The 27587-nt window shown below is 42.9% G+C and overlaps 1 protein-coding gene across 2 annotated transcripts; it reads left to right on the top strand.

Moving 5' to 3' along the window:
- Window positions 1-71: 71 nt before the first annotated feature.
- Window positions 72-27436, top strand: Cep95 (centrosomal protein 95). Of its 2 annotated transcripts, none has more exons than XM_075990326.1 (20): window positions 72-223; window positions 1496-1624; window positions 3074-3181; window positions 7257-7367; window positions 8559-8664; window positions 10496-10611; window positions 13917-14042; window positions 14624-14811; window positions 17080-17174; window positions 17477-17606; window positions 18444-18597; window positions 19810-19949; window positions 21415-21513; window positions 22609-22738; window positions 23430-23599; window positions 23689-23763; window positions 24584-24736; window positions 26341-26487; window positions 26753-26824; window positions 27094-27436. In XM_075990326.1, the coding sequence occupies exons 1-20, from the start codon at window positions 205-207 to the stop codon at window positions 27283-27285; spliced, it is 2460 nt and encodes an 819-aa protein (XP_075846441.1). In that variant the 5' UTR covers window positions 72-204; the 3' UTR covers window positions 27286-27436. The 2 variants fall into 2 exon arrangements, with proteins under 2 accessions (XP_075846441.1, XP_075846440.1); XM_075990325.1 differs by having other exon boundaries at window positions 14621-14811.
- The last annotated feature ends 151 nt before the right edge of the window (window positions 27437-27587 follow it).

Below are 27587 nucleotides of genomic sequence, written 5' to 3'. Positions count from 1 at the left end.
AGCGCGAGCTGCGAGAGGAAGTGCCTCTCTGATGACCAATCAGCGGCGAGAAGCCGTTTTAACGTCCCGCCCTCTCCCAGCCCTCCGTCCCCGCTCTCTGGTTCCGACCCCCTCCTACCCTCTTCGGTGCTCTCCGTTTCGGCCCTTCCAGGACACCGTCGCCCGCCCGCGCTCTCGTCTCCGGCCGCGACCTTTCTTGGCAGTATGGCCAGCTCAGAGGCTGGTGAGTCTCGGCCTGGAGCCCTAGTGTTTGTATGCTGCAGCATCCAGCTGGCCGCGGGCCGACCCGAACCGTGTCCGGAGAGGCTCGTGACTGCCGGACAGTAGTCGCAGTCGCGGGGGGGGGGGCTCTCTGAATTTGGGGGTCTCAGCCACTTGGGATGTGACAGATGGGTTCTGTGGCGAGGCTGGAACACCCGCATCCTGTCTTTACAGAGCAGAGGATCCTGCTCTGACCCGATTTTTGTGGGACGCGTATTTTTTTTTTATCTTTTTGAGGCACAGCACTCCTTAGATCTTTTGATGTTCTCTAGAGTAACCGGCTTTGTCTAGTACTGCCTTTGAAAAGCCAGTTGATTCGGTTGTCTAGGACGCTTACCTCCTCTCCCGGACAGCACACAAAATGGTTGCCATGGCTTGGCCTGCTGTGAGAAATGGGCATCGGACGGAGACATGGATGGCACATCCAGACTATTGTCTCCAGAATACCTGTCCATCTCATATTGGAGACTTGCCCAGTTCTATGGTGTCTTCTCTAATACCCAATCGTTTCAGAATACAGGAGTTTCAAGCTTTTAGAATTATTGCTGAAACCCTTAAGCTTGGTCCTGAACTGAATAGAGGAAAGCAAGGGATGTTTAAAACAAACAATAACCCAACGGGGAACTCGAGCAGTATTAATGTGCTAGTTCAGAGCTTAGCGTTGTGTTCGTTTTTCTCATGTTTACCTTCGTATACATCAACTGTAATAAAAAAGAAAGCTAACAAATGCATTAGTGTCGGTGTTGTCATTATTCCAGTTTCTAACAGTCCAAATCAATCACCTGTTTGGGCACCAGAGAGATCTTAATTTACACAAGCTAATTGGATAAAACTTTTGGGAATTTGGAGCCACCTCCGTTGGATTCTAGCAACTTTAGATTACCATTTACAACTGCCTTATGACATTCATTCTTACCTATAAGTATATTGTAATTAAAAACACCTATGTCAGTATTATAAAAATACCGGTAGGTGGAATCTTAGGTTACAAGAGTAAAAGTTGGACCGGCACAGTCGTTTTGGGTGTGTAAGAGCTAGCACTGGAAGCCATCCCAAGGAATTAAGTACATCTTTTGAAAACTTTTGCCCAGTTGAGTATTTGAAATTTCATGACAAAGTCCTTATCTTCTACAGTTTTCAATGTATATGTTCTGTGGCAGTGATTTTTGTTTAAATGTACATATGACTTTTTCTATTGCTATTGAAGACTGATCCCTCCCTTCTTCCCCAACAGAATGGGTAACACTTGCCAATAATCTTCTTTTTAAATGTCACATACACCTGAGGATACATGAACTTGAAGACTGTGATGCTAATGTCTTTATTGCACTTTATCAGTCCATTTTGGGAGAAAAGGTACCAGGTAAGGGTACTGAAAAGTGAGAATAATTTTGTCTTGGGTCACAAATTTCCTTTCATAATGAATTTTGTGTCCTATTCAACTATGACACTAGTTGCTTTAATGAGTACATTATGGACCTCACCCACAATAACAGCCATGATTAAATAGTCTGGCATTTATTTGAGTTAATCCCCATTTAATCCCATGCAATTCATGCCTTTTAGAGTCATTATTTCTGTAACTACCTTCAATTCAAGGTTATAAATTTGAGTGGGTCTTGGGAATTTGTTGGGTCTTATTTGACTACTAATTATAGATAAGAATTAACATTTACTTGATGTTAGTTCAGTTTTATTTTTTGTTTTTGTTTTTTTTCAAGACAGGGTTTCTCTATGTGGCCCTGGCTGTCCAGGAACTTGCTCTGTAGACCAGGCTGGCCTCAAATTCAGAGACCCACCTGTCTTTGCCTCCAAGTGCTGGGATTCAAAGGTGCTCTATTCCACCCAGATGAGACGCTTGTCTTGCCATTAAAATCTTTCTATATTCTCATCTCTGCTTTAGCCAGTCATCCCCAGAAGATGCTTGTAACAGGGCATATGAAAGCCGACCACTTGAACACCTGCAGTGGTTTGGTCTTCTGGTTTTGTTTTTTTAGACATAGCATCACCATATAGCCTCAGCTGACCTAGGACTTGCTATGTAGATCAGACTCTGCTCTGCCTCCTGAAAGCTGGAATTAAAGGCATGTGCTCTCATGCCTGGCTGATCTGGCCTTTAGTTTTTGCTTTACTTTGTCAAGGAAAGCAGCCCATAGTTAGGGGTTTAAGCATCTGTTTGTTTTGAGACAGGTCTTGTTATATAGAGCAGTGTAGGTACAAACTCCTGATATAGCTACAATCTCGCCGGTGCTGAGATTGTAGAGATGTGTCATCATACCTAGCCTTGCTGTTGTTATTAGACTATCTTAATGCCTTTAATTTTTTTGTTTGTTTTGTTTTTTGTTTTTCGAGACATGTTTTCTCTGTAGTTTTGGAGCCTGTCCTGGGTCTAGCTCTTGTAGGCCAGGCTGGCCTCACATTCGCAGAGCTCTACCAGCCTTTGCCTCCCGAGTGCTGGGATTAAAGGCGTGTGCCACCACTGCCTGGCATTAATGCCTTTAAGGAGCTCTGTTTATTCCTTTACATGGTATGTGTATAGAATATACTCATACATTGGGTGAAAAATACTCAACTGTTATATATAGAGTATTGAAAAGTAAGTTCAAATCAATAAGTAGTCAACCAATACAGACTCTAGTACGTCGAGTTTAGGCTCTATAATTCTTTTGAGTTGTTTTTGTAGCAGTGGAGTTTATTCACAAGCCTAGTCACAGACATATATATGATGAATACAAATATATAAATATATATTTCTATTTCACAGCTTGGCCCCTCAAAGCTCTAAAATGACATGACTTTCCCTCCCCCACAGACCTCGTAGTTATTTCCAGGAGTCAAGAAGATGATGCCCACAATGTACAAGCAGTGATTGATTCACTAGCTTTGGATTACCTTCAGGTCAGCTTGTCTCACATAACAGGTTAGTATATGCTTACCCATCAGATAATTATATATTTTAATTAAGTGTTAGAATCTAAGCTGTTGTTTAACAGGTTTGAACACAAAAACTGTAAGGTTGAGCTACAACATTCAGTGTGCCATGAGAGCCCCGGAACACTGGCCACTGAGTCTGCGCTAGTGCTGGCCTGCAAATGTGTTTTAAGTATGTGTTTTTTGTATTTGGTGGTTTTGAGTCTTTTGTAGTAGTTGTTTGTTTTTTGTTTTTCTTTTGAGACAGGGATTTTCTGTGTAGCCCTGGCTGTCATGATGGATTTCCTCTGTAGACCTGGCTGGCCTCTGCCTTCCGAGTGTTGGGATTAAAGGTGTGTGCCACATGCTGGTGCAGTCTTGAATCCCAGCACTCGGGAAGCAGAGGCAGAGGCAGGTGGCTTTCTCAGAGGCCCGCCAGCACTACACCGAGAAACCCTGTCTCAAAAAAAAAAAGGGAAAACGAAGAAAAAAGGTGTGTACCACCATGCTTGTTTTAAAGCATACCATGCTGTATATCTGTTGCAGTTAAAAGAAACACTGGAACCCAAATGTCCACGTTAGTGGCTGATTAAATTACAAAAACTCCTTACAGTGCGGCACTCCACGGCAATGAGCAACTGTGGAGATTCGAATTATATGGTTGCACATTACAGAAAACAGTCTTCAGGGTACACTGCGTTAGAAAAACGTCTTTCTGACGATAATAGCACATGCTACAGTTTGTTAGGACAGGTGTGATGAGAATTTGTATGTACTTGATTGTATTCAGAAAGACTTTCTAGAAGAGTATGTCACAATCATGTTACTCTGGCATCCGACAAGACTCATGGATACGGAAAAGTGCATACAAATAAGAATTTTCCTTAAGCAATTTTAAAACTTAAATTTTTTTTTGAGATTTATTTTATTTTATATGTATCAGTGTTTTGCTAGCATGTAAGGGGTATTGGGTCCACTTGGAACTGGAGTTAGAGACAATTGTTAACTCCCATGTGGTTGCTGGGGATCGAACCCGGTTCCTGTGGAAGAGTAGTCAATGCTCTTAACTACTGAGCCATCTCTCCAGCCCGTGAGATTTTATTTTATTTTTTAAATTTTGAACTATGTTATCTACCTAAAACACTTGGTGGTATAATTTAATTGGCAAGGTGCCTTCTAGAGTGTAGGAAGCCTTGGGTTCGATCTCTAGTACCGCACACAGACACAGATACAATTTAAAAGTTTTTTTCTGAATAATATAGGGTACACTGTGTTGCATTCAAAACCATACATACAAAACCAAACATACCACATGCATTCATAATTGCAGACTTATGGGTAAGAGTCCTAGTAAAGGAGCTGAAGCTCATGAACAGCGAGAATCCTAGAAACTTTCACGTATATTTTATCACAAAAATGGCTTTGACATTTCAAGGAGGTAAATGTTTTTCTGTTCTTTTTGTTTTGTTTTGTTTAGAGACAGGTTCTCTCTACATAATTCTGCCTGTCCTGGAACTCACAGTGTAGACCAGGCTGGCCTCAAACTCAAAGAGATCCGCTTGTCTCTGACTCCCAAGTGTCAGGATCAAAGGTGTGAGCCACAAGGAGTTAGATGTTAAGATAGGTCGTTTATGTCTCTTAATAGACTGACAGGAGCCATACACGGTTCTGTTTAATTCAGTTCTAGGTGAGTAAATGGTTTTGCTCACTTTGGAGGTGATTAATCTGGAGGGATGATTTTGGAGTTGCCTTGCTCTTGCAACTCAGTGGAACTGCTTTATCACCTGAGTGAGGACAGTTGCCAGTTTGTCCGTTTGATGCCGGGCTTCACTATGTAGCCTTGTTGGCCGAGAATTCAGAGATCCAGTTGCATCCCCTATGCTGAGATTAAAGCTTTGTGTCAGCACACTGAGCTAGCTCCCTTTTTGTTTTTTAAAGACAGACTCTCAAACTCTAGCCTGTGGTAAGACCACTGGTTTCACTAGTTAGCTCAGGCTGGCCTCCAACTCTTGGCAATCCTCCCATCGCCATCTCCTCAGTGCTGGGATTATAGACCCAGGTTTCCGTGAACAGCTCCGTGTTTGTGCTTTATGAATACACCGGAGCAAGGTTCTGAGAACACCTGTTTGTAAGGTTTTCAGTGTAGTACTGCCCGGACAGCACAGCACGAGCAGTGTCAGATCTGTTTACCTCTTCAGGTCCACTGAGGAGCGGCTTCTTACTGCTTAGGTCTCTTCTAAAGCACTTTCCCCTACCTCGAAGCTGTGGGCCTTGCTGGCAGTCTAGTTGCTGGGTTGACGTCATGCACTCCCCATCCTGGAAACGAAGACGGCTAAGGATGCCCTTGGGACACACATTGTTTTCCCAGAAAAAAACAGAACTTGAAAACATGATTTCTGGTCTGTAATTTTAAAAATTAAAAAAAAGCCTGTCAAATTTTGTCTGTTTTTACCAGCAGCAGAGGAAAACATCAGAATTCTGGTGTATTTGTTTTATGTCATGGTTAAAGTAGATGACTAGATTCTCAGTTAACAGACTTTGAGCCTTCCTTTCTGTATTTTTCAAATGCCAGGCATAATTTCCCAAAGGACAGAGAGTACAGGGAGATAAATTCCATCCAGACTTGAGGTTGATTAGAATCCATTTTAGATGACATTAAACAAGGCAGGCTTACATGTTTTACCAGCTCGCTTCTGCACATCCCACCTGAACATTTATCTGTGGTCTCTTATGGGCCAGGCGTTGTGCTAGAGACTTCCCAGAGATTAACTTCTGGGAATTAGAGGCAGAAAGTGCTTGGCTAGCTTGCAGAAAGCAGGGCCTTTGCTCTTCGGTACCATCTACACCAGATATACTGATACAGGACTATAATCCTAACATTTGGGAGGTGGAGGCAGGAGGATGAGAGTTGAAGGCCACCCTCTACTGTATAGAAAGTTCGAGGCTACCCTGTCTCAAGGTGTAAAAAAAAAGGAAAACTTATACACGAAGTAAGTAGATATAAGAACAGAGATTCCTGATGGAAGGAAGAAGCGTCCCAACAAGTTGTCCATCTTGTTTTGTAACTTTTCACAGCGCAGCCCCGATGAGCAGGCGCCACAGGCTTACGCTGTTCTTTCACTAGCTACTGGAAAGGTCTCTGCTGTTTTCTGTTTTGGTGGCCATTTCCCTAGAGCAGTGGGTCTTAACCTTCCTATTGCTGTGACCCTTTAGTACACCTCCTCATGGTGACCGCCAAGCATAAAATCACTTTTGTTGCTACTTCATAACTAATTTTGCTACTGTTATGAATTGTAATGTAAATATCTGAGATCCCCAAAGGGGTCTTGATCCATAGGTTGAGAACTGCTGTCCCAGAGGCTGTTCCTTAGGGCCAGATACTTAGCTGCTAGAGAATAGAACATGCCAGCGAATGATGAACTGCCACACTCAGCTCCCCCATCCCTTGTTTCTTCAGCGATAATCAACAGGAAACGGATGTTTTTGATATTTATAATTGCTTTTCCTTGGTTTATACCTGTATTCTCAAACTGCATTCATATATTCATTTCAAAGTTTATAGGCTTTCTTTGGGGCCACCAACCAGCTCCCAAATAAAGACACAGAGACTTATTATTAGTTATGAATGTTCAGTCTTATGCTTGGCCCACTAGCTCTTATAATTAAATTAACCTGTTTCTCTTCATCTATGTTTGCTTCAGGGCTTTTTACTTTCTTCCCTTCTGTATGCCCTACTTTGTGTCTGGCTGACTAGTGGCTGCCTAATTGGCTGAGTGGCCTCAGGCATCTCCCTCTCTTTTCCCTTGTTCATTCTCTGAGCTCAGATTCCTCCTAATTCTCTCTGCCCTCCAGCCCCACCTATCCTTCTACTGCCTAGCTATTGGCCGGTCAGCTTTTTATTAGATCCATCAAGGTGTCTTGTTAAACAAGTGCAGCATAAACAAATGTAACACGCCTTTACATAGTTAAAGTAATATTCTGCAACATAAAGAGATTAACATATCTTTACATAGTTAAAGTAATAACAACAATGAGGCTTTCTGATTTCCTTTTAATGTCTTAAAATCTCTGTCTTCTGTGTTTAGGAGAAAACATAGTGAAAGGGGATAAGGAATCTATCAAGAATCTCCTAGAAATATTTGATGGATTATTGGAGTATCTGACAGAACACATCAGTGAAACGTCTTACAATAAAAGTAAGTTTAAGGGTGGAGGCCAGCTTGCCCATTGCTCTTAGGAAACAGAATCTTTAATACAAATGCTGGTAAATGTCATGATAAATTTCCGATTCTTTCCATTCTGAATAGTTAGAACCTATCCTAGACTCCCATTATATTCTTTGCTAACTTGGATGTGGCCTTTAAATTACAACCGATCAATAATAGAAAGTTGAATTTCTAGTTGAATTATTTATTGTCCTATTATTACATGAAATCTCTTGTTCCTTAATTTCCTGTCAGAACAGCCATCATGCATCTAGTGAGGCTGTTACTGAGGCATCCGCAGGGTTCCTGGTACATCATCAGTCAGTCTTGAGCCTAAACTGGCATTTTGTGACAGCTTGAATATTTTTAATCTTACTCTTGGAGCAACCCACTTCAGACTTACCATGAGAAATTTCTTTCATGAAGATCAGTATGCCATACTTTAAAATCAGTTTCTCATTTTTGATAAATTCTGTATCTAGTAACTTATCTTAAGGAAGTGATACTAAAGACAGTTAAGCGCTTGAAATTTGCCTCTAGAGTACTGAGATCACAGGCATGTACCACCATATCCAGCAAGAAGCTACAGCTTAACAACTTAAGAGTAAATGATTCTATTGATAATGGATGGAATAATACATTACCTGTTCTTGTTTTGTAGAGTTAAAACAGAAAGTTTTAGCAGAAATAGTAATAAACATGAATTCTAATATCAGTGAAAACAAAAGGCCTGGGTACACTCATCATTGCAAATTCTGCTGTTGTTAGTGAGACCTATGCAGAGACTTTGGTACCTGAGGTCAGTCTCAAGACGCTAGTCCCAGTGCCCTACTTTTAATCAGTAGCTAAAAAGACTTAAAAGCTGTAGAGAAGATTGGAAAGGTGTGGCTCACCTGAATCCCAACCCCAGAACCCCAGGGAAGAAGAGAAGTAACTCTGGTCTCCACACTTGTATTGTGGCACACAAGCTCCCGCACTCCCCCTCCACACACAAGTGCACACAGCAGTAATAAAGCCCTGCTGTAACTGCCGACCTGCCACCTTGCAGGGAAAGCCCTGCACTTGTCTGTTTTCTGGAGACTCACTGCAGGCGGTGGTTTATTTGGCTTCTTTATTGTTTTGCTCTGACTCACGACAGACTGGGGTATCAGTTATTATTTGTTTTTAATCTTGTTTAAACAGGTGAAACTGAGCAGTATTTTCAAGACTCGCATGGAGAGGAACCCGTGGATGAGCTGGAGAGTATCAAGGAGTCCAAGTCATCATGGAAAAAAGTTTCTTTTGGGAGGTAGTGTGCAATGCCTGTGAATGTCATCAAGCAGATCACACTTAACTATCTAAGATGAAGCCAGCATACTTATAGTCCCTCTAAAGCTGATGTGAACATTTTACTAGCTTCTTTTCTACCTTTCTGAGGGAGTTTTAGGAACCTTGAACTCTATTTAATAATTTAATAATTTTCAATTTAACTACCTATTAATTTTTAATTTTTTTCTTTGATCATCAATTTTTCTTTTTGAGACAAGGTCATATATAACCTGGGCTGGCCTTGAACTCCCTATGTAACTGAGCATGACTGAATTGATCTTCTTGCCTCCACCTTCAAAATGTTACAGATTTGTTTATTTTTCCAGACAGGGTTTTCCTGTGTAGCTCTGACTGTCCTGAAACTCACTCTGTAGACCAGGCTGGCCTCAAACTCAAGAGATCTGCCTGCCTCTGCCTCCTGAGTACTGGGATTAAAGGTGCGTGCACACACCCAGCCCCTACCTCATTTTTTTTTGTTGCTTTGTTTTGTTTTTCGAGACAGGGTTTCTTTGTTTAGCTTTGGTGCCTGTCCTGGAACTCGCTATGTAGACCAGGCTGGCCTCGAACTCAGAGATCTGCCTACCTCTTCTTCCCGAGTGCTGGGATTAAAGGTGTGTGCCACCACCGCCTGGCTTTCCTACCTCATTTTTTTAAGAGACGGTTTTACTAATATACTGGGTTGTCCTTGAATTTACAGTGTAGCCCCAGTGGCTGGCCTCTGACTCACAGCCTTCTCTTGCCCTTTGTCTTGTGCTGGTTTTTGTTACCATGCTCAGTTCATGAAAATTTTAACTTTTTCATTATTAAATTTAAAAACAAAACAAAAAGAGCAAAAGTGAAACTATTTGAGATTTAAAAAATAATCCTTTTTTGAGATTCTTGTAGCTCAGGCTGGTGCGGAAGTTAGTATGTAGTCAAGGATGGGCCACATTGAATTTATGATGCTCCTGCCTCTCCCTCCCAAGTACTAGGATTACAGGCCTGCAACAGTATGTCCAGTTCTGTTCTGTGCTGGGAATTGAACCCAGGGCTTTCTGCATGCTAGGCTGGCACTCCACCAACTGAACTTTATCCCCAACCCTTAAAAATATTTGCAGTGGGGCTGGAGAGATGGCTCAGCGGTTAGGAGCATTGCCTGCTCTTCCAAAGGTCCTGAGTTCAATTCCCAGCTACCACATGGTGGCTCACAACCATCTGTAATGAGGTCTGGTACCCTCTTCTGGCCTGCAGGCATACACACAGACAGAATATTGTATACATAATAAACAAATATTTTAAAAAAAAAAATATTTGCAGTGCTGGTAGTGGCACACACCTTTAATCTCAGCACTCGGGAGGCAGAGACAGCTGGATCTCTGTGAGTTCAAAATTAGCCTGGTCTACAGAGTGAGTTCCAGGATAGCCGGACAGCCAAGGCTATACAGAAAAACCCTGTGTCACAAAACAAAACAACAACAAAAAAAATTGCTGCAAAAGTGAAACCTTACCCAGACTCCCGAATGTTGCAGCATTTAGATTCAATAGTGTTTGCTTTCCTTTTAATCCTTGATACATGAGACTGTTTCTACCTTGCATATAACACTCAACCAAACAGGAAAGAGGTGAAAGTAATTTTCTTCCTTTCTTCCCTCCTTTCTGGGAATAAGCCAAGGGCCATTGTAGGCAAGTGCTAAATTGTTGGGCTACATCCAAAGCCCCAGTCTGTGCACCCAGGAATGAGCAGTCTGAATTCCTGTAAGCCCACAGTCAGTGTTTGAAGCACTCTCTGTAGGCAAATAGGCCACAGTGAGAGCGAGACCTTCCTTTTTCAGGTGTTCCTTCTCATCTGATGCGTTGGGGCCCACCTGGGACAGAGATGACGCTGAACCCACAGGGGAAATAATTAGGCTTGGAGACACGGCACACACCTTCTCCCTGAGAAGTAACGGTGAGTAGACAAGCATTCACTATCAGCTGTCATTCAACACAGGCACAAAAATGTAGAACCATAAAAAAACAAAAGCCACACAATGGTGGCTCACGCCTTTAATCCCAGCATTCAGGAGGCAGATGTAGGTAGATCTCTGTGAGTTCAAGACCAGCCTGGTCTACAGAGTGAATTCCAGGACAGCTAGGGTTACACAGAGAAACCCTGTCTCGAAAAGCCAAAAAAAAAAAAAAAAGTAGAATCATATAACTTAAAGTTGAGCTGAATAGAGCCCCAGTTAGACATCTGCATTAAAGTCACAGAGTAGGGCTGGAGAGATGGCTCAGAGGTTAAGAGCATTGCCTGCTCTTCCAAAGGTCCTGAGTTCAATTCCCAGCAACCACATGGTGGCTCACAACCATCTGTAATGAGGTCTGGTGCCCTCTTCTGGCCTGCAGGCATACACACAGACAGAATATTGTATACAAAATAAATAAATAAATATTTAAAAAAAAAATAAAGTCACAGAGTATCACCATTGCCCACTAAATATGACAGCAGACAGTGTTCACCATCGTAGCTGTGGGAGGTCACAGGCTCATGCACAGTTTGTGCACGCAGAGCTGTCGTACAGTTAGTTTGTCGGGCAAATTATATGGAAAATTGTGGATTCAGCTTTGAACTTAGTCACACATTTGGAGTACTCAGTTATAATTTTCTGAAATGGTCCACTTACTTTCCAGGGTTTGAACTGACAAGGTCATAGTCCTGGTAGTAATCATTCAGCCACGAGTCCAACAGTCTATTGCTTGCACATAGAGTGTCTCTCAGGCCTCCTTCAACTCTTCTACCTCCTGGTCTATCTTAGCTGGCATTCTTCTCTGCCGTCGCATTGCTCCATCTGTCCTTCTTGTTCCTGGCAGGCTCTGGCTCCAGCACCAGCCTCTTCCACCTGTGTCAGGCTCTAAGGCTGTGTTCCTATGGTGTGGCCTTCTCTGTTTATCCGGAACACCGCTTATACACTGCGTGGAAAATTATAGTCTGTTTGGTAAACATCAAGTTCCTGGAAAAGTAGCCAGGTTACACTTACTCATCGAGTGCTGATTCTGTGTCTTCCCTGGTGATAGCGTGTGACCAGAACAGCCACAGAGCCTGTCTTTATGGCACTGGCGGTTTGTGTGTCAAGATAAATTGGTGAAATGTATAATAAAATTATTGTTTATCTTAACCTGTCAGAACTTGGCAAAATACAGCCATAGTAAGTATGTTTCTGAATGGAGTGACAAAGAGGCTATTGTAGAACTAAGTAGAATAAATTGAGAATCAAGAGGCCTTCGTTCTCACAGCTGTTGGCTTTGTGACTTTGGACGAGGCCTTTTCTGAGTTTGATGAGAGAATTGGACTCAACCACCTCTGTGGGCCCTGTCAGCATTAATACTCTGACCCCAGAGAGTCCTATTCGAAGGGACAGCAGCAGACAAAAAGACAGGAGGGAACGGATGGGGAGTCTAGAGTGGGTTACATGATCTCAGATGCCATGAAAAATGGATGGCTGCAAAATCTGAAACTGTAGTGGGACTGACGTGCTCCAAGTGGGGAGTTTCAGCCTGGGCCAGCCAGATGGCTCATCCAGAGGGCATCTTGCTACCAAGCCTGACCGCCCGGGTTCTGTCCCAAGGAACCACAGAGGAGGGCAGAGCTCACAGGTTATCCTCTGCTCTTCACATGCACTCCTTGGTAGCCTATGCACAAAATGAATAAAATATAAAAAGTTAGGGAGTTGCAGGGGTACTCGGTTCATATTTTATTGTATCCTGTGCTGGCTAGTTTGTGTCAACTTGACACAAGCTGCAGTTATCAGAGAGGAGGAAGCTTCAGTTGAGAAGATGCTTCCATAAGATGTGGCTGTTGGCTAGCCTGTATGGCATTTTCTTAATTAGTGATTGTTGGAGGAGGACCCAGCCCATTTTGAGTGGAGCTACTTCTGGACTGGTGGTCCTGGGGTCTATAAGAAAGTAGGCTGAGGGGGCTGGAGAGATGGCTCAGTGGTTAAGAGCATTGCCTGCTCTTCCAAAGGTCCTGAGTTCAATTCCCAGCAACCACATGGTGGCTCACAACCATCTGTAATGAGATCTGGTGCCCTCTTCTGGCTTGCAGGCATACACGCAGACAGAATATTGTATACATAATAAATAAATAAATATTAAAAAAAAAAAAGAAAGTAGGCTGAACAAGCCATGAGAACCCCAAGCCTAACCTTGAGTAAGCAGTAAGTAACCCTCCATGGCCTCTGTGTTAGCTCCTGCCTCGAGGTTCCTGCCTTCACTGCTCTCGTTGATGAACTGCTATATGGAACTGTGAATGAAATAAACCCTTTCCTCCCAGGTTGCTTTTGGTTATGATGTTTCATCACAGCAATAGTAATTCTAACTAAGAGATACACATACATAAAATTCTCAAGAATAAAGAAAGAAAAACTGGCCAGGTGGAGTAGTCCATGCCTTTAATCCTAGTACTCAGGAGTCAGACAGAAGGGTCTCAGTGAGTTAGAGATCAGCCTGGCCTACACTTTGAGTTCCAGGACAGCAAGAGCTGTGTAGACACTCTTGTCTAAAAACAACAGAAAGAATACAGAAAAACTTAAAAAAATCCCAGATCTGACTACAAAGACAAGTCACTATGTATAGGAGCATTAGAAATGTTTTAGGTTGTGTGCTACGGCACCTATGAAACGTAGGCTGACTCAGTTGGGTCCTCCCTCTAATAAAGATCACTTTGTATATGTACATATTTCCAAAATCCTAAACACTTGTGGGTCCAGACATTTTAGAAATGGGGTATGCAACCTATTATTTGATTCAGATTATGTAGAGCTCAGAGTAATCAATACAATTATGGGAAAAATTTTTAACTAAAATTTTAATTAAAACTTAAAGAACAAGAATAAAAAGAAAGATTGGCTATGGTACTTGGGTTTCCTGTGATTAAAGGGCAGCTTCCTTTTATATTTAGATTAAGATGTCAGCTAATTGTCATTCACTTTCACATGCATCTAGTTCAGGCATCAATTTCGGAACCCGCAGTTTTAGGTAGTGGTACTAGCCACAACTCTGGCTTTGTATGGTGGCATTTCTGCATCTGGCACCTATTTCTCTAAAGCAAAGTAATGCAGCATTGATAGAAGTGTGCTCAGGCTGTGGGGAACTGCCTTACTATATGGCAGTTGTCAAAGGTACTTCTATCATGAACATGGTGCTCCTACCGGCTTTAGTTATTTCGCAAACTACTTTGATAGTTTAAAACTTTAGCTTTAAGACTCTTCCTAGGTGCTCAGAATTCCATGGACTTGCAGTCTAGAAAAATTTCAGCATCATCAGGCTCTGAACCGTGTGAGGAAGTGTTGAACCCTATCTCATCGAGTTTCCTATCCAAGAACGGGACAATTTTCAAAGGTGAGTTGTTATGGCTTTTAGTTCTTTACACTACTGCAGCCGTGTGTGTGGAGATGCCGTGGTGCCAGTATGTAGGTCTGGGGCAACTGGTAGGAGTTCAGTGTCTCCACTGTAGGTCCTGGGGACTGAACTCAGGCCATCTGGATTCGCAGACAGCAAACATCTTTGCCTGCTGAACCATCTTGCCGGTCCATGTGCCCTGTTTTGATTAGATTAAAAATATATTCCTAAACTGAGTCTGGTGGCCGATGCATGTAATTCCAGCAATTGAGAAGCTGAGGCAGGTGGATTGCTGTGCAAAGTTTGAGGACAGCCTGGAATATAGAGTGAATTCTAGGACAGTAAGGCTGTTGCAGAGTGAGATCCTCTTTGAAAAACAAAACCAATCATATAGTCATTCCTGGCCTGGGGCTATAGTTCAGTGGACTAGAGTTTGCCTATACTTGAGGCCCTGGGTTCCCCCCAGCATCTCACACACAAATTCCCTTAGTATGTGTGACTATGTTTGTATGTGTGTATGTAAAATCATTTATTTTAGAGAATTCCTTTATGAGATCCACTTTAATTTTTCTTAACAGCAGAAACTCCTTCTGTGAGTATGGTAACAAGTGCCAGAAAATTAGGTGAGCCTATCCGAGCTGCCATCCCCTTACACCCTCCCTACCATCCTTCCGAGCCTCGAGCACCTTGTCCCATAGGGAAGGAATACCTCCGTTCAAGTCTCTACTCGTCTGCCCTGACTTCTGGAGAGCATTTGGGACGTTCTGTGGTGAGTGGAGAGGTCTTATCATTGGCGAGAAAATTACTTACTTTTGCTGCTGGCTATTGAACCCAGAGCCTTGTATATGCTGAGCACACACAGTCCCACTCTTCTCTACCCTGAGTCCCAAAGTCCATCTACTTAAAGAAATCTCCTTAGAATGGTTGTCAAGTATATTACATTAATCAAAAACATACACCTGCCATCATAACACTGGGGAAACCACGAGGAGGATCATTGGGGATTTGAGATCAGGCTGGGCTAGTGAGACCCTGTGGCCTTGAACTCACAGAGATCTGTCTGCCTCTGCCTCCCGAGTGCTGGGAATAAAGGTGCATCATACTTAAAATTTCTCTCAGTAGGCTGGGGATGAGTCCTAACTGGCAGAGTGCCTGCCTAGAAAGCACAGCTCTCGCCACTGTAGACCCTGTGTGGTGGTGCATGCCTGTGATCCCCAGGGGATAGAGGCAAGAAGATAGAAAGGCACACTCATCCCCAGCTACAAGAAACCCTGTCTTCAAAACAAAAAATTTGGGGCTAGAGAGATACCTCAGTAGTTAAGAGCACTTGGCTGATTTTTCCAGAGGACCCAGGTTTGATTGCCAGCACTCACATGGGAGCTCACAACTGTCTGTAACTCCAGTTCCAGAGGATCTGACACCTTCTGTCCTCTGAGGGTACCTACACATGTGTTGCACAGACATACATGCTGGCAAAACATCAACATCCACAAAATAATAAAATAATTCTTAAAAGGAAAAAGGTGGCCTCTGTGTCTCCCTGTATGCTCTTCTCCTAGGCAGATAGGGACAGGAAGAGCATAAGGAAAAGAGAGCCAACACATAGAGAATGCTTTTGTTTTTGCTAAGCACAGTTCTGGATACTTTATAGGTATTAGATGATTTATTCTTCAAAGCAGCTGTGAGTAGATGTTGCAGGTGTGTGGGAAGCAGATGCTGCAGGTGTGTGGGAAGCAGATGCTGCAGGTGTGTGGGAAGCAGATGCTGCAGGTGTGTGGGAAGCAGATGCTGCACGTGTGTGGGAAGCAGAGGTTGCAGGTGTGTGGGAAGCAGATGCTGCAGGTGTGTGGGAAGCAGATGCTGCAGGTGTGTGGGAAGCAGATGCTGCACGTGTGTGGGAAAGCCAGCCTGGAGACGTGAGCTTCCTGCCTAAGTGACATCGCAACTGCAGAGCCCCAAGTTGTATATTCCTAATTAAATCCTTACAAATTAGAAAGGAAAGAACAATCCACCCATAGTCTCACTGATTAGTATAAAACACTTAATATCTTAGTCTATTTTTGCTTCTCTCCTTGAGAAAAAGTTCTTTTTTCATATTGTCATCTTGTTCCTAACTTCCTGAGGAAACCAGGCATATATGTGCCAGGGTAGACAAACCTGTAAGGAATGATCTCATTATTTTAAAATGCAGATAATGGTACCAGGCATGGTGCCACCTTTAATCACAGTGCTCAGGCAGAAGCAGGCAGATCTCTGAGTTCTGGTCTAGAAAGTGAGTTCCTGGACAGCCAGGGCTACACAGAGAAACTCAGTCTCAAAACCCCAAATATATATATGTATACATATACACACACATATGTATATACACTCACATACATACATATGTGTGCATATACTAGAAAATAACCCATTTAAGAGAGAGATAATGAGCCAGACAATGGTGGCACACACCTTTAATCCCAGCACTTGGGAGGCAGAGAGAGAGATCTCTGTGAGTTCAAAGCCAGCTTGGTCTACAGAGTAAGTTCTAGGACAGGCTCTAAAGCTACACAGAGAAACTCTGTCTCAAAAAAAAAACCAAACAAACAAATAAACAAACAAAACCCCAAACAGAGAGCACTAATAAAGCAGAATTACTGCAGCTGTCAAATATCAAATGAGTGGTGCTTTTCCTCAGCTGTGGTGACACAAGCTTGCAGTCCCGGGCCTTGACAGACTGCGAGAACAGTGAGGGTCCAGCCAGCCTAGGCTACCTAGTGAGTTCGAGACTAGCTATGAAACCCTCTCTCCAAAGGAGAAGAAAACCAAAATAAATATTTTTTAGACTGTTCCCTCCAAGGTTAAGAAATAAGCTATTAGAAATGCCAAGCATTTATATTTTGGAGGGTTTCATCTTTGTTTTGAGTGTTTCTGGAGAGTTTCTGTTGGTGTCTTGGTGCTGGAGACTGAACTCAGGTCCTCATGCTTGTGTGGCAAGCTCTTTACTAAGTGAGCCATCTCCTCAGTGTCTCAAGCCAGCTTTCTTCTGTTTGAATAGGAATCAGAAGATAAAGTTGTCTTAACGTCCACATTATCCAAAGATGATGAACAGGAATCATGTCTAGCTCTGACTCCAAGCCCTAAAGGGCAAAGGTAACATTGTTGTGGGCTTACAGTCTAGTGTAAAGGGACTGGAAAGCAAAGGGACTGATGAGACAGCTTTCAGGAAGGGCCTGGTGACCCGAGATGGATCCTTGGAACCCATGTAAGACAGGTGGAGACATACTCTGTGACAAGTCACTCCCCAATGATAAATAGTATTTTTTTTAAAGAGTATTCTTTACAAATTTAGCATTTGAGAACCAGAATAAAGTATTTGTTAAAGTGTGTATTAGTCATTTTGAAATAAGTAGTATGTTCTTAACCGTTAATTGTCATTGGCCACTTTTTTACAGAAATGAGAACAGAGCTGTGGTCTCCTCAAAGTACTCGCCGTTCCCTCAGAAGGCCGTGACGCGGCTAACAGAACAAGAGCTGCATGCGGTGTCAGAGAAACTGTCTCAGCGGCTCTCTGAACTAGACTGGGCAAGTCTCCACTTTTAATCTTGGTGAGATTTCTGTGGTTAGTCTTTCAGTGGAGGACACTGACCTCCCAGCAGGAAGGAAACCTAGGTGTAGGTAAGGCTGGGCTGTGGGCTGTGTTCTGCTAGAAAGCTCCACAAGTCGAGCAGGAGGGACACAGACTGGCTCCTCGCCTTCCTTATATAGCCAAATAGGGCATAAAGATTTATCTAAATTTTATTGAATTTTGATGAAAATGGAGTCACTTAATGTGATTGTTAAACCATTCATTTTTAGATCCGTCTGTACACACCTTTGTCACAGGGACAGATGTGGCATAAAATTGGATGAAAAGTTCTCAAGTAGTGGGGTAACAACATTGAATGATTGCATGAAACTTGTGTGGCTTTCTGTAAAATTCACTGAAATTGAGTGGTTTATAGCACCGATAGCCACTCTTTCCTTTTGTCGCTTTTTGTTTTTTGTTTTGAGACAGAGTCTCACTATGTAGTCCTAGATGGTCTAGAACTTTCTACACAGGCCAGCCTGGACTTAAACTTGCTATAATTTTCCTTCCTAAGGTCAAAAGTATGTCTACCCATGCTTTAAATGTTAATATAAAGCCTTCACTGTACCTCTCAGAAGACCCTGAGTTCCAGGCCAGCCTGGTTTGCACAATGAAATCTGATCTCAAACACATAAAGTAGATGCAATAAAAGCTGCAGGTGTATAAGATGCTGTGCATACGTTTCTAAAGCTTGGTCTTAGCGGCTGGCAGAGACAACTTTTAGAAGGCCTGTTCGCTTCTACTTCATTTCCTGCTGAAGTCAAGGACAGATACTGAAAAGATTTTCTCGACAGATGTTAAAAGCTGCCCTGGGTGATCGAGCGACAGACAAGACTGATGGTAAAGATGGTGACACTGGAGAGGAAGAGGTGCACAGTGGAAATGAGGAGATACTGTCGCAGCACAGTGACAGCATCATGGAGTATGGACCGAAGAAGCCTAGGCCAAGTACGTAACCCAGACAGGCCTGGAATGAGGTGTCCAGGATAACTTCTCAGGTGGTTCTGTGTGTTAATGGCAGTTTCATTTTATATAAGAATCAAAACTAATAGCAAACTCAAGTTGGTGTTGTTTCTTACTGATATTTCTATACTGTCAAAGCTTATAATTACTTGTCTAAATATGCACATTTTCTTGCTGAAATCTACACTGACACTATACGTCCTGCAAACTTCTTCATTCTATTACCATCACCTAGGAGATGTTCGTTGATATTTAAAGATCGAGTCCATCCATTTGAGCTGCTGTTTAGCTGAGTCCAGTGCCCATTAGCAGAACGAGTGGTACTGCTCATTAGAGGTCACAGTGTTTAGCCAGGTTACCTTTGCCTCAGTTAGCATGCTGTAAGCTCTCTGTACGTGTTTACTTTCCATCCTCAGGACCCAGACAGGTAAAAGACTCACGGACACATAGTCCACATGTTACTCGCCGTACAACCAAGAGCACTTCCTTTCCATGGAACCTTGTGCATAGCATACATTTCACAAGCTCCGGGGCTGGAGAGATGGCTCAGAGCTTAAGAGCACTGACTGCTCTTCCAGAGGTCCTGAGTTCAATTCCCAGCAACCACATGGTGGCTCACAACCATCTGTAATGAGATCTGGTGCCCTTTTCTGGTGTGTGGGCATACATGGAGGCTGAACACTGTGTACATAATAAATAAATAAATCTTCACAAGCTCTGTCAGCCTGAAGTTGAATAAGCAATGCTTATGTACTTAGTACATATTTGTGTGTGTGGTGTATGTGTTCGTGTGCACATGTGCAAATGTATGTACATGCATGTGGAGGCCAGAGATGAACATCAGGTTTCTTCCTTCTTTACTCTCTCTGTTGTATTTTGGGACAGGTTCGCATAACTGAACCAGGAACCCATAGATTAAGCACGGTTGGCTGGCGACAGATACACTGTCACACCTAGTTTCTTACATGCGTGCTGGGGATCTAATACATGCTTAGACAGCAAGCACTTCCCTCCCTATCCCTAACAGTCTGTTTGCTTGGTCTGACTAAACACACAGCTGCATATTAGAAGAGAATACATTAGCACATTAGCTTGTCATTTTCATTTTCTTTAGGTTCAGTAAGAACCAATTGCTCAGTTTCCAGCTCAACATTTCTGCCTGCCAAGAACTAATGGTGAATGGCTTTTCTGTTGCAGGATTTTCCATGTACAGAAAGTCAGCTTACAGGTCCCATTCACTGTCCCCATCTTCAGTAAACAAACACCGACAATTAGAGAAAGAGAGAAAGAAGCCGCACAAGTCTAAAGGAGCAGAGACCCGCCGGTTCCAAGCAAAGGTATGCCCTCATTCCTTGAATACATGTAGGCAGCAGCAAATACTATTTCTCCTCAGTTGGACCCTACAGTGAGCATACACACCATTGACCAAAGATCTAAGTGCATCCACTGTGCCTGAGTTGAATAGACGGCAGAGAATTATGTGATACAGCGTTAGAGATGCAGTCATGAAATCATCAAAAAATAACCTGGCTGTTCAGAGGATGAAGAAAGAGGAGGTTGATGTGGCCTGGTATTTTCAGAAAGAAGTCATAGGTAAAGGGAGTTAGGAAAGATTCAGTGGGAAGAGAAAGCTACCCTGTAAAGGAGGTGACTGGGAGCTCAGCTTTTAAGAGGACCCAGGTTTGATTCCCAGCACTCACATGGCGGCTCACAACTGTTGTAACTCAAGTTTCAGCGGCTCCGGTCCACTCTTCTGACCTCCACAAGCACCAGGCAGGCAGACACACAGTGCAGACATACATGCAGGCAAGACACCTATACACATAAAAACGTAAAAACATTTTTTTTTTAATTAAAGGGCTCCATCATTTCTGATATCATCAGGGAGGATGCCACAGTGGAACAGAGACTTTGAAATCCATAAATTTAGAACACTTAGTTGTCTGCTGTAGTGGTTTTTGTTTATTTTGTGGTTTGTTTTGTTTTTTTGTTTTTTTTTAAATATTTATTTATTTTTTATGTATACAATATTCTGTCTGTGTATATGCCTGAAGGCCAGAAGAGGGCACCAGACCTCATTACAGATGGTTATGAGCCATCATGTGGTTGCTGGGAATTGAACTTAAGACCTTTGGAAGAGCAGACAATACTCTTAACCACTGAGCCATCTCTCCAGCCCTTTTGTTTGTTTTTTGAGACAAGGTTTCTCTATATAGCCCTGGCTGTCCTGGAACTTGTTATATAGACCAGGCTGGTCTCAAACTCAGAGATCCACCTGCCTCTACCTCCCTGGTGCTGGGATTAAAGGTGTGCACCACCAACACTTGGCATAGTGGATTTTTATAATGTAGTTGCATTTAAAATGATGAAAACTGGAGTTAATTCAGATGTCTGAAAATAGTTATCCTCAGGGGCTTGCAAGTCTGTTCCCCAGGTTCAGTAAGATTCAATAAGAGATGCTGTATTAAAAAATAGGGTGAGGAGTGATTGAGGCACACACACACACACACACACACACACACAAATATATATATATTCATTTAGCATGCAACTTCCACTCAGGAGTATCATAATAATTATAAAACCTGTGAAAATAGTAAAAAGAAAAACCATTGTATTCAATGGCATTTTATGTACTGATTATGTCTGTTAGCACAGTGTGTTTTTATGAAGCAGCCTAAAAGGAACTTAGGAAAAGGGAACGAACCTGGTATTTTTAGAATAGGAATTTAGATTCTTTCCCCCCTTCATTTAGATTTGCACATGTTTCTGACCACTGCCATATGACCTTACTCTTTCTAGGTATTAACTGAAGCATTTGAAAGGGACCTAAGAAAAAATAAAGTTCAAGAGAACATTGGACTTCGAGGGATAAGTGACGATGAAGAGGAGGAGGAAACAGTGGGTAAAAATCTCCAGCTCTAATAAATGCAAAGATAGTGAAAAGTACAGAGGTGGCCTTCTTAAAGGGACAGGGAACCAGCAGACCTGAGTCATTAGCTCAGAGAAGGCAGGATTTCCTCAGACTTGTGGAGTAGTTAGGTTGCTCGGGTACAAGAGGAAATGCTATCAAAGAGGACTCGTGTTTTTCCTTCTGCCTAGATTTTGTTTGGCCTCAAAGATTCTTTCATACCCAGTTTGTAAAGGGTTAAAATAGGATCTAGGTGACAGAGGAGAAAGGGGAGACAGGATTCCAAGCACTCTGTTCCAGAGTAAGAAACCCAAGTCCTTGCTTTCTACCCCTCAGAAGTTCCCAGCTGGGTGTGGAGGTGTACACTGTTAATCCCAGCACTTAGGAGGCAGAAGCAGGAGGGTATCTGTGGTTTGAGCAGCATGGTCTACATAATGAGTTCCAGGACAACCTGGACTAAATAGACCTTGTCTCGAAACAACAAACAAAGAAAAATTCCCCCCAAAAATACAACCAAAAAAAGAAAAAACAAAAAACAAAAAAAAAAACCAAGAACCAGTGGTTCCCGAATGAGAGCATGGAGTGCGGATGCTGGCGTGTTAATGAAGGCAGGACTGCAGCGCAGCAGACTTAGAACACACTGTGCAGCTGCTTGAGGGTTTTTCTTAGATATTTATTTTTTATGTGCATTATTGTTTTTCCTGTATGTGTAAGCCTGTATAAAGCTGTCGGAAACTGGAGTTCAGTCATGAGCCACCACATGGGTGCTGGGAATTGAACCCAGGACCTCTGGAAGAGCAGTCAGTACTCTCAACTTCTGAGCAATCTTTCCAGCCCCTTGAGTTTTTGAATATTCAGAGAAAAGGTTGTCAAAGAAACTAGCACATGAAAATTTTAATAGTAGTTCTATTTAGGGTTTGGGACTATGGTTACTAAAGCTGGGAGGAAAGCCAGTGGTGGGGAGAGAAAACAAGATTAAGAGTGTGGTTGGCTAAGGCTAATTAGCCAATGTCAGTGTGTTGAGGTGATTGCATAAAAGGGTTTTTAGACCCCTTTCTTACTCTGCCCTTTTATCTGCCTCTAAGGAAAAAACACACAGAGAAGCCATTCCTAAAGGAACTCCAAAACAGAGTCAGGTCCAGAAGATTTACTCCAGAAAAACTGCAGCTCCAAGTCCAAAAGGCGGTTTCTTGAAGTCAAGCAAGGCAGCTCCGAGTAAGAGCCTCCAATGTCCTTCATGGCAGCCACAGCCTCTGGCTGTGAATGCTGCATTCCAGAGGTTGCTGAAAACAAGACATCCTCCAGTTAGCTGCAGAAAGGCCCTTGTATTACTGCCATATGGCTCGGTTTTTCTGTAACCAGAACCAAACTCCTAAGAGGTGCCTTAGGGAGACATCTATGGACAGTGGGAGCCTCTCTGCTCATTCATTCTGGTCCCATTTTCATTGGTTGCTCTCTTTGTTTCTGGGAAGTTGGTAGAAGGCAGGTGATCTCCAAGGCAAGCAGATGGCCTGCTCAGCCTCTATAAGATGACAGTTGGTGCTGCTGAGTCAGAGCTGTGGTGCAAGGAAACAAGGTCAGGTGAAATGCCAGGCTTCCAACTATATCCCATTAGGGGCCTTTCCTTCTAACCATATGCCTACCAGGAAGTTGGAGTGTCTTCCGTTTTCACACACAGGAGGCATCTACCCACAGGTCTCAAGACCCCTAAGGAGATGGATGGATTCCTCGGAATTAGGGTCAGAACTACTGAGCTTTCCATCCTCAGTAGGGATGCAGAGTATCCAGTATACTTTAGATGGCCCTAGGGCCAGCACCCGAGATTAGCTTGGTTTAGTAGGCAGAGAGTTGGGGTTGAGAGTTCAGCAAGCCGGTTAGATTAGCAGCATCTCTCATTGTCCTACAGTGAAAGTGAATGAACACAGCCTTCTGCCCCTGATGCTGGAACAGTTTCCATTTCTCTATGTTTCTGACCCAACGCTGACCAAAATGTGGAAGCAGCAAATCGCACAGGTTGAACAACTCAAAAGAGAAGCACAGAGAGAAAACCGATCCAAGAAGAAACTCCAGGATGAAGTAAGCTGCTGTCCCTTTGAAGCCTAAGCAAACGAATAGAGCATGTCCTTGAACAGCATTATTAACCTTGCATTGTGTTCACCTTAAAGATAGAAGAAGCCCTGAGAAGGCATGACCTCCTTACTGCCCTTGTCAAGAAGGAAAGTGAACAGAACAAGAGATTGGTATGTCAAGAACCAACAAGGCAACTGACTTCTAACGCTTGCCTGTGGGAGTATCTATCCAGGGCTTTAACTCAAAATTGATGATGGGGAAGATATATGCCACCTTCCAGGGACACTGCACTGAAAACACACCTACCAGTTGGCTGCAAAACACTCTTCATCCCTGCCATCTGGCTGCTTTTCACTTCTTTATAGTAACAAATTAGAGATGGTATTTTCTGAGATGAAAACCTAGGCCTTCAGGTGTAATATGACTTGCCTGGCTTTCTCTCTGATTATCAAAAGACACAAATGAGATTTTATTTCATTTCTGTCTCTACCGCCACGGTCCATGTAGGGCTTAGGAGTCTTAGGTCTCCTGTCTTCTCAGCTCCCAGGTAGAGAGCCAGTTTAGTTTTTGTTATAATTTGGGTTGGATATCATTTATGTTGTCCCCAGTTAGTATTGTGAAGGGAAATGGCAGGTCAGTCTGCCATTGAGTTAAGAGATTTTAAAATCTTTAGTTGGGTGTGAAGTGGGTTAAATCATGGAAATTCTAATCCTGGTTTCAAAAACTCCATCTCCAAAATTGCCTGTGCATCTTCACTGTAGTCAAGAACATCTGAGCCACAGTCAGGCTCAGGGCCTATTCACTCTGCACACTGGGGCAGGCCTGTCAGTACTGCTCTTCAGATTGAGATGAAGCTACAGTGAGCTTGTGTGGCCATTTAGTGGTCTTTCCTGCATGCCCACTTACAGCTGGAAGGCGTTGGATGGGAGATTGAGGGATGAAATGAATGCTCTAGCTGGATGTCTGCTTGTCGTATTCTCTCTTCCCCAGCAAGACTTCAGGGACCGAATTCATAGACAAAGGTTGACCCAATCAAAGATAAAAGAAAATCGTCAGCAAATTGTTCGTGCTCGGAAATACTATGATGATTACAGAATTCAGTTACGTGCAAAAATGATGAGGATGAGAACCCGGGAAGAAATGGTATGTGTTCCTTTCTGTCTATCTACTCTGCTAAGGTGAACTTGGTGTTATGTTTCAAGATGAATTTGTCTACAACTGACCTCAATTGGGATCCAAAATTCAGTCCAAGTTCAAAAAGCAGCCAGGACTTGTGCTTGACCAGGCTTCACTACCCAGCTGTGCATCCCATCTCCCTAGTCTTCATGATCCTCCTAACATGCAGCCTTAAGTCCCTCTCCTACACTGTACTCTAAAGAACGGTGCCCTTGGGGTTTGGAAGCACACTGCAGATGGCAGGAAATTAAGGTATGCTGCCATGATACAGGACATAGCTATGCCCACAAGATACACTGACTGTCCCATCCTAATCAATGTTTGGGGACTCCAAATTACTGGCAAACTTTATTTCTACAGTAAAACTTGATCATTGTTAAACTGGATTAAATACAAATCAATTTTTTCAAGACAGGGTTTCTCTGTAGCTTTAGAGGCTGTCCTGGAACTAGCTCTTGTAGACCAGGCTGGCCTTGAACTCACAGAGATTCACCTACCTTTGCCTCCCAAGTGCTGGGATTAAAGGTGTGCACCACCACTGCTCAGCAAATCAAAATATTTCTTGAGGAAGATACTGCTATGGCTTGAGGCAGTTAAGTAACTTGCTTAAGGTACTAAGGTGATGAATGTGTGACTTGTCAGCTGTAGCCTTTTATGAAGATTTCTTCCTTATGAAGGGGAGACAACTGGGTATGTCAAAACCTCTTGAACAGTTGTTTTATGGTGGCTGCCCAAATGCTGACCCTTGACCTTCAGCTAAGTATTTAGTGAGGTGCAGAAGCATTGGTTTCCATCGTGCCTTACATAAAATGGATGCTCGAGAATTCTGAAGGCAGTAATTCATGGTGGTACATGAGAGGTTGCTGAGCACCATTCATCAGTACAAATTGGAAATACAAATCACAGAACACACACCCACGAGGATGGCTAAAATATAGAGGATTGGTGAAGACACGAAGATGGGGCACTCTGCAGGACTGGTAGGGTTGTGTGATGGTGTGATTGCTTTTGGAAGGTCTGTCAGCACTTCTAAAAGGTTACTGGAATGCTGTGTAGGGTTGATACTTTTGGGTGGATGGATGGATGGAGGTTTTATATACATACATACATACACATACACACATTCATATCCACATAGCAACCAAAACTGTAACAGCTAAAAGGGACTCGTCTGTCAGCTCAAGAGTTTGTGAGCACAGTTTAAATTCATAGTGACAAGAGTGATACACCTGAGGTCTGTAAGCAGTCTGACCTTCAAAGCACGTCTGGTCAAGGCTGTGTCCAGACAGGCAAATCCAGAGCAGGAATGGGAGAACTAAGTAGTGCAGACGAGTGTGGGGCTTCGTGTCTGAGGGATGGAAATGTTGAAAACTTGTGCTGGTTACACAGGATTGAGTCTCCTAAAACCTACTAATGATGTATGCACATTTTAAGAGAGTTAATTTTATGTCTGAATAATGAGTAAAGCTGTTATGCTGAAAAGCCCTTGTGAAAACAATACCTCTAGGTAAGCAAAATCGTCATATTCCTCAGTGAAAGTGCAGTCTAATTAACGACTAAATAACCAACAGATCTTTAAGAAACTGTTTGAAGAGGGTTTACAAATCCAGAAGCAAAGACTACGAGACCTAAGAAACTACGCCAAAGAGAAACGCAACGAAGAAAAGAGACAGCACCAGAATGAGCTGGATTCGATGGAAAACTACTATAAGGACCAGGTGGGCTTGCCGCTGCCGCCATTAGTGTGTTCAATCCCGACCACCTATCAGGTTGGCTTAGTTCATTGCCGGTTAATATGCAAATTGGCCCAGAGCTTTGCAGCACCAGTAAGCTTCACTGCTCATTTCTAAGGCAAATTTAAGATGAAATAAGCTAATCCCTAGCAACAGTGTACAATGTGTGTCATCCTAGTTCCACTGAGATTTAAGATGGAGTATTAAGAATCATTGCACTGTGACGGAAGATTTGTTTTTCTTTCCTCAGTTTTCATTGCTGGCAGAAGCCATATCACAGGAGCGTCAGGAACTCAAAGCCAGAGAGAAATCTCAGGCTCAGGTAATAATTAACAGAACAGGAACTATTCCTAAAAGGAAATAGAAAATGTTAACTGTAACTTTAAAAGAATGGAGAATTCAGTCTCATATCAATAAAAGAATGGAGAGAATATGAGTAAGAGGACCCATCTCTTCTCCAAAATACCTGATGGGCTCTAACATACCTGCTATGGTCTTGGAGGCGCTTGCTAGGAGCCTGCAGGTAGGGGTAAGAGTGGCGGGGAGCCTGGGTAAGTCACGAGCTGTAGACTGACATGAGTTCTCTTTCAGACGTTACATAAAGTGAAGAGGGAGCTGAGAGTTAAGATGGAGAAGGAGATCCAGCAGCTGCAGTACATGATAACCCAGAATGACGACGATGCTTTCTTTCGGGAACTAGAAGCGGAGCGCTTCAGGGCTCGGCTGCAACTGGCTTCCTTCCAGTACAGTAAAAATCCTTCCCCAAGAGGCCAAACGTCATAGGTGAGGTTTCTAGAGACCTTAATAATATGGACAGAACTAGACCTGAGCAAGTAAACTGTCTACACCAGAATTACTTTTAAAATGCGTTATTTATGTATTCATGCCAAAACTTATCATTTTTAAAAATAAAAACTATTTTTTTTAAAGCTTACTGCTTTTGAACTTATAACCCTAAAACCTGAGAAAAGGGAACAAAGACATGTTTTATGCTAAAGCAGTTGCAAGTCTTGCCAGCCCAATCCTCCAGCCTCTTGATGGAGGCTAACAAAAGCTGTTAACTGCTAAGGAAAACATCCAGAACC

The sequence above is a fragment of the Microtus pennsylvanicus genome, chromosome 11, assembly GCF_037038515.1.
Source record: "Microtus pennsylvanicus isolate mMicPen1 chromosome 11, mMicPen1.hap1, whole genome shotgun sequence".
Classification (NCBI taxonomy): Eukaryota; Metazoa; Chordata; class Mammalia; order Rodentia; family Cricetidae; genus Microtus; species Microtus pennsylvanicus.
This window is presented reverse-complemented; position numbering and strand designations above follow the sequence as displayed.

Bases quoted from the DNA above. Each gene is read 5' to 3' on its own strand.
- Cep95 (XM_075990325.1), top strand. The intron at 3,182-7,256 runs GTTAGTATATGC...TTCTGTGTTTAG, and splicing joins CAGCTTGTCTCACATAACAG to GAGAAAACATAGTGAAAGGG. The intron at 24,737-26,340 runs GTATGTGTTCCT...AATAACCAACAG, and splicing joins TGAGAACCCGGGAAGAAATG to ATCTTTAAGAAACTGTTTGA.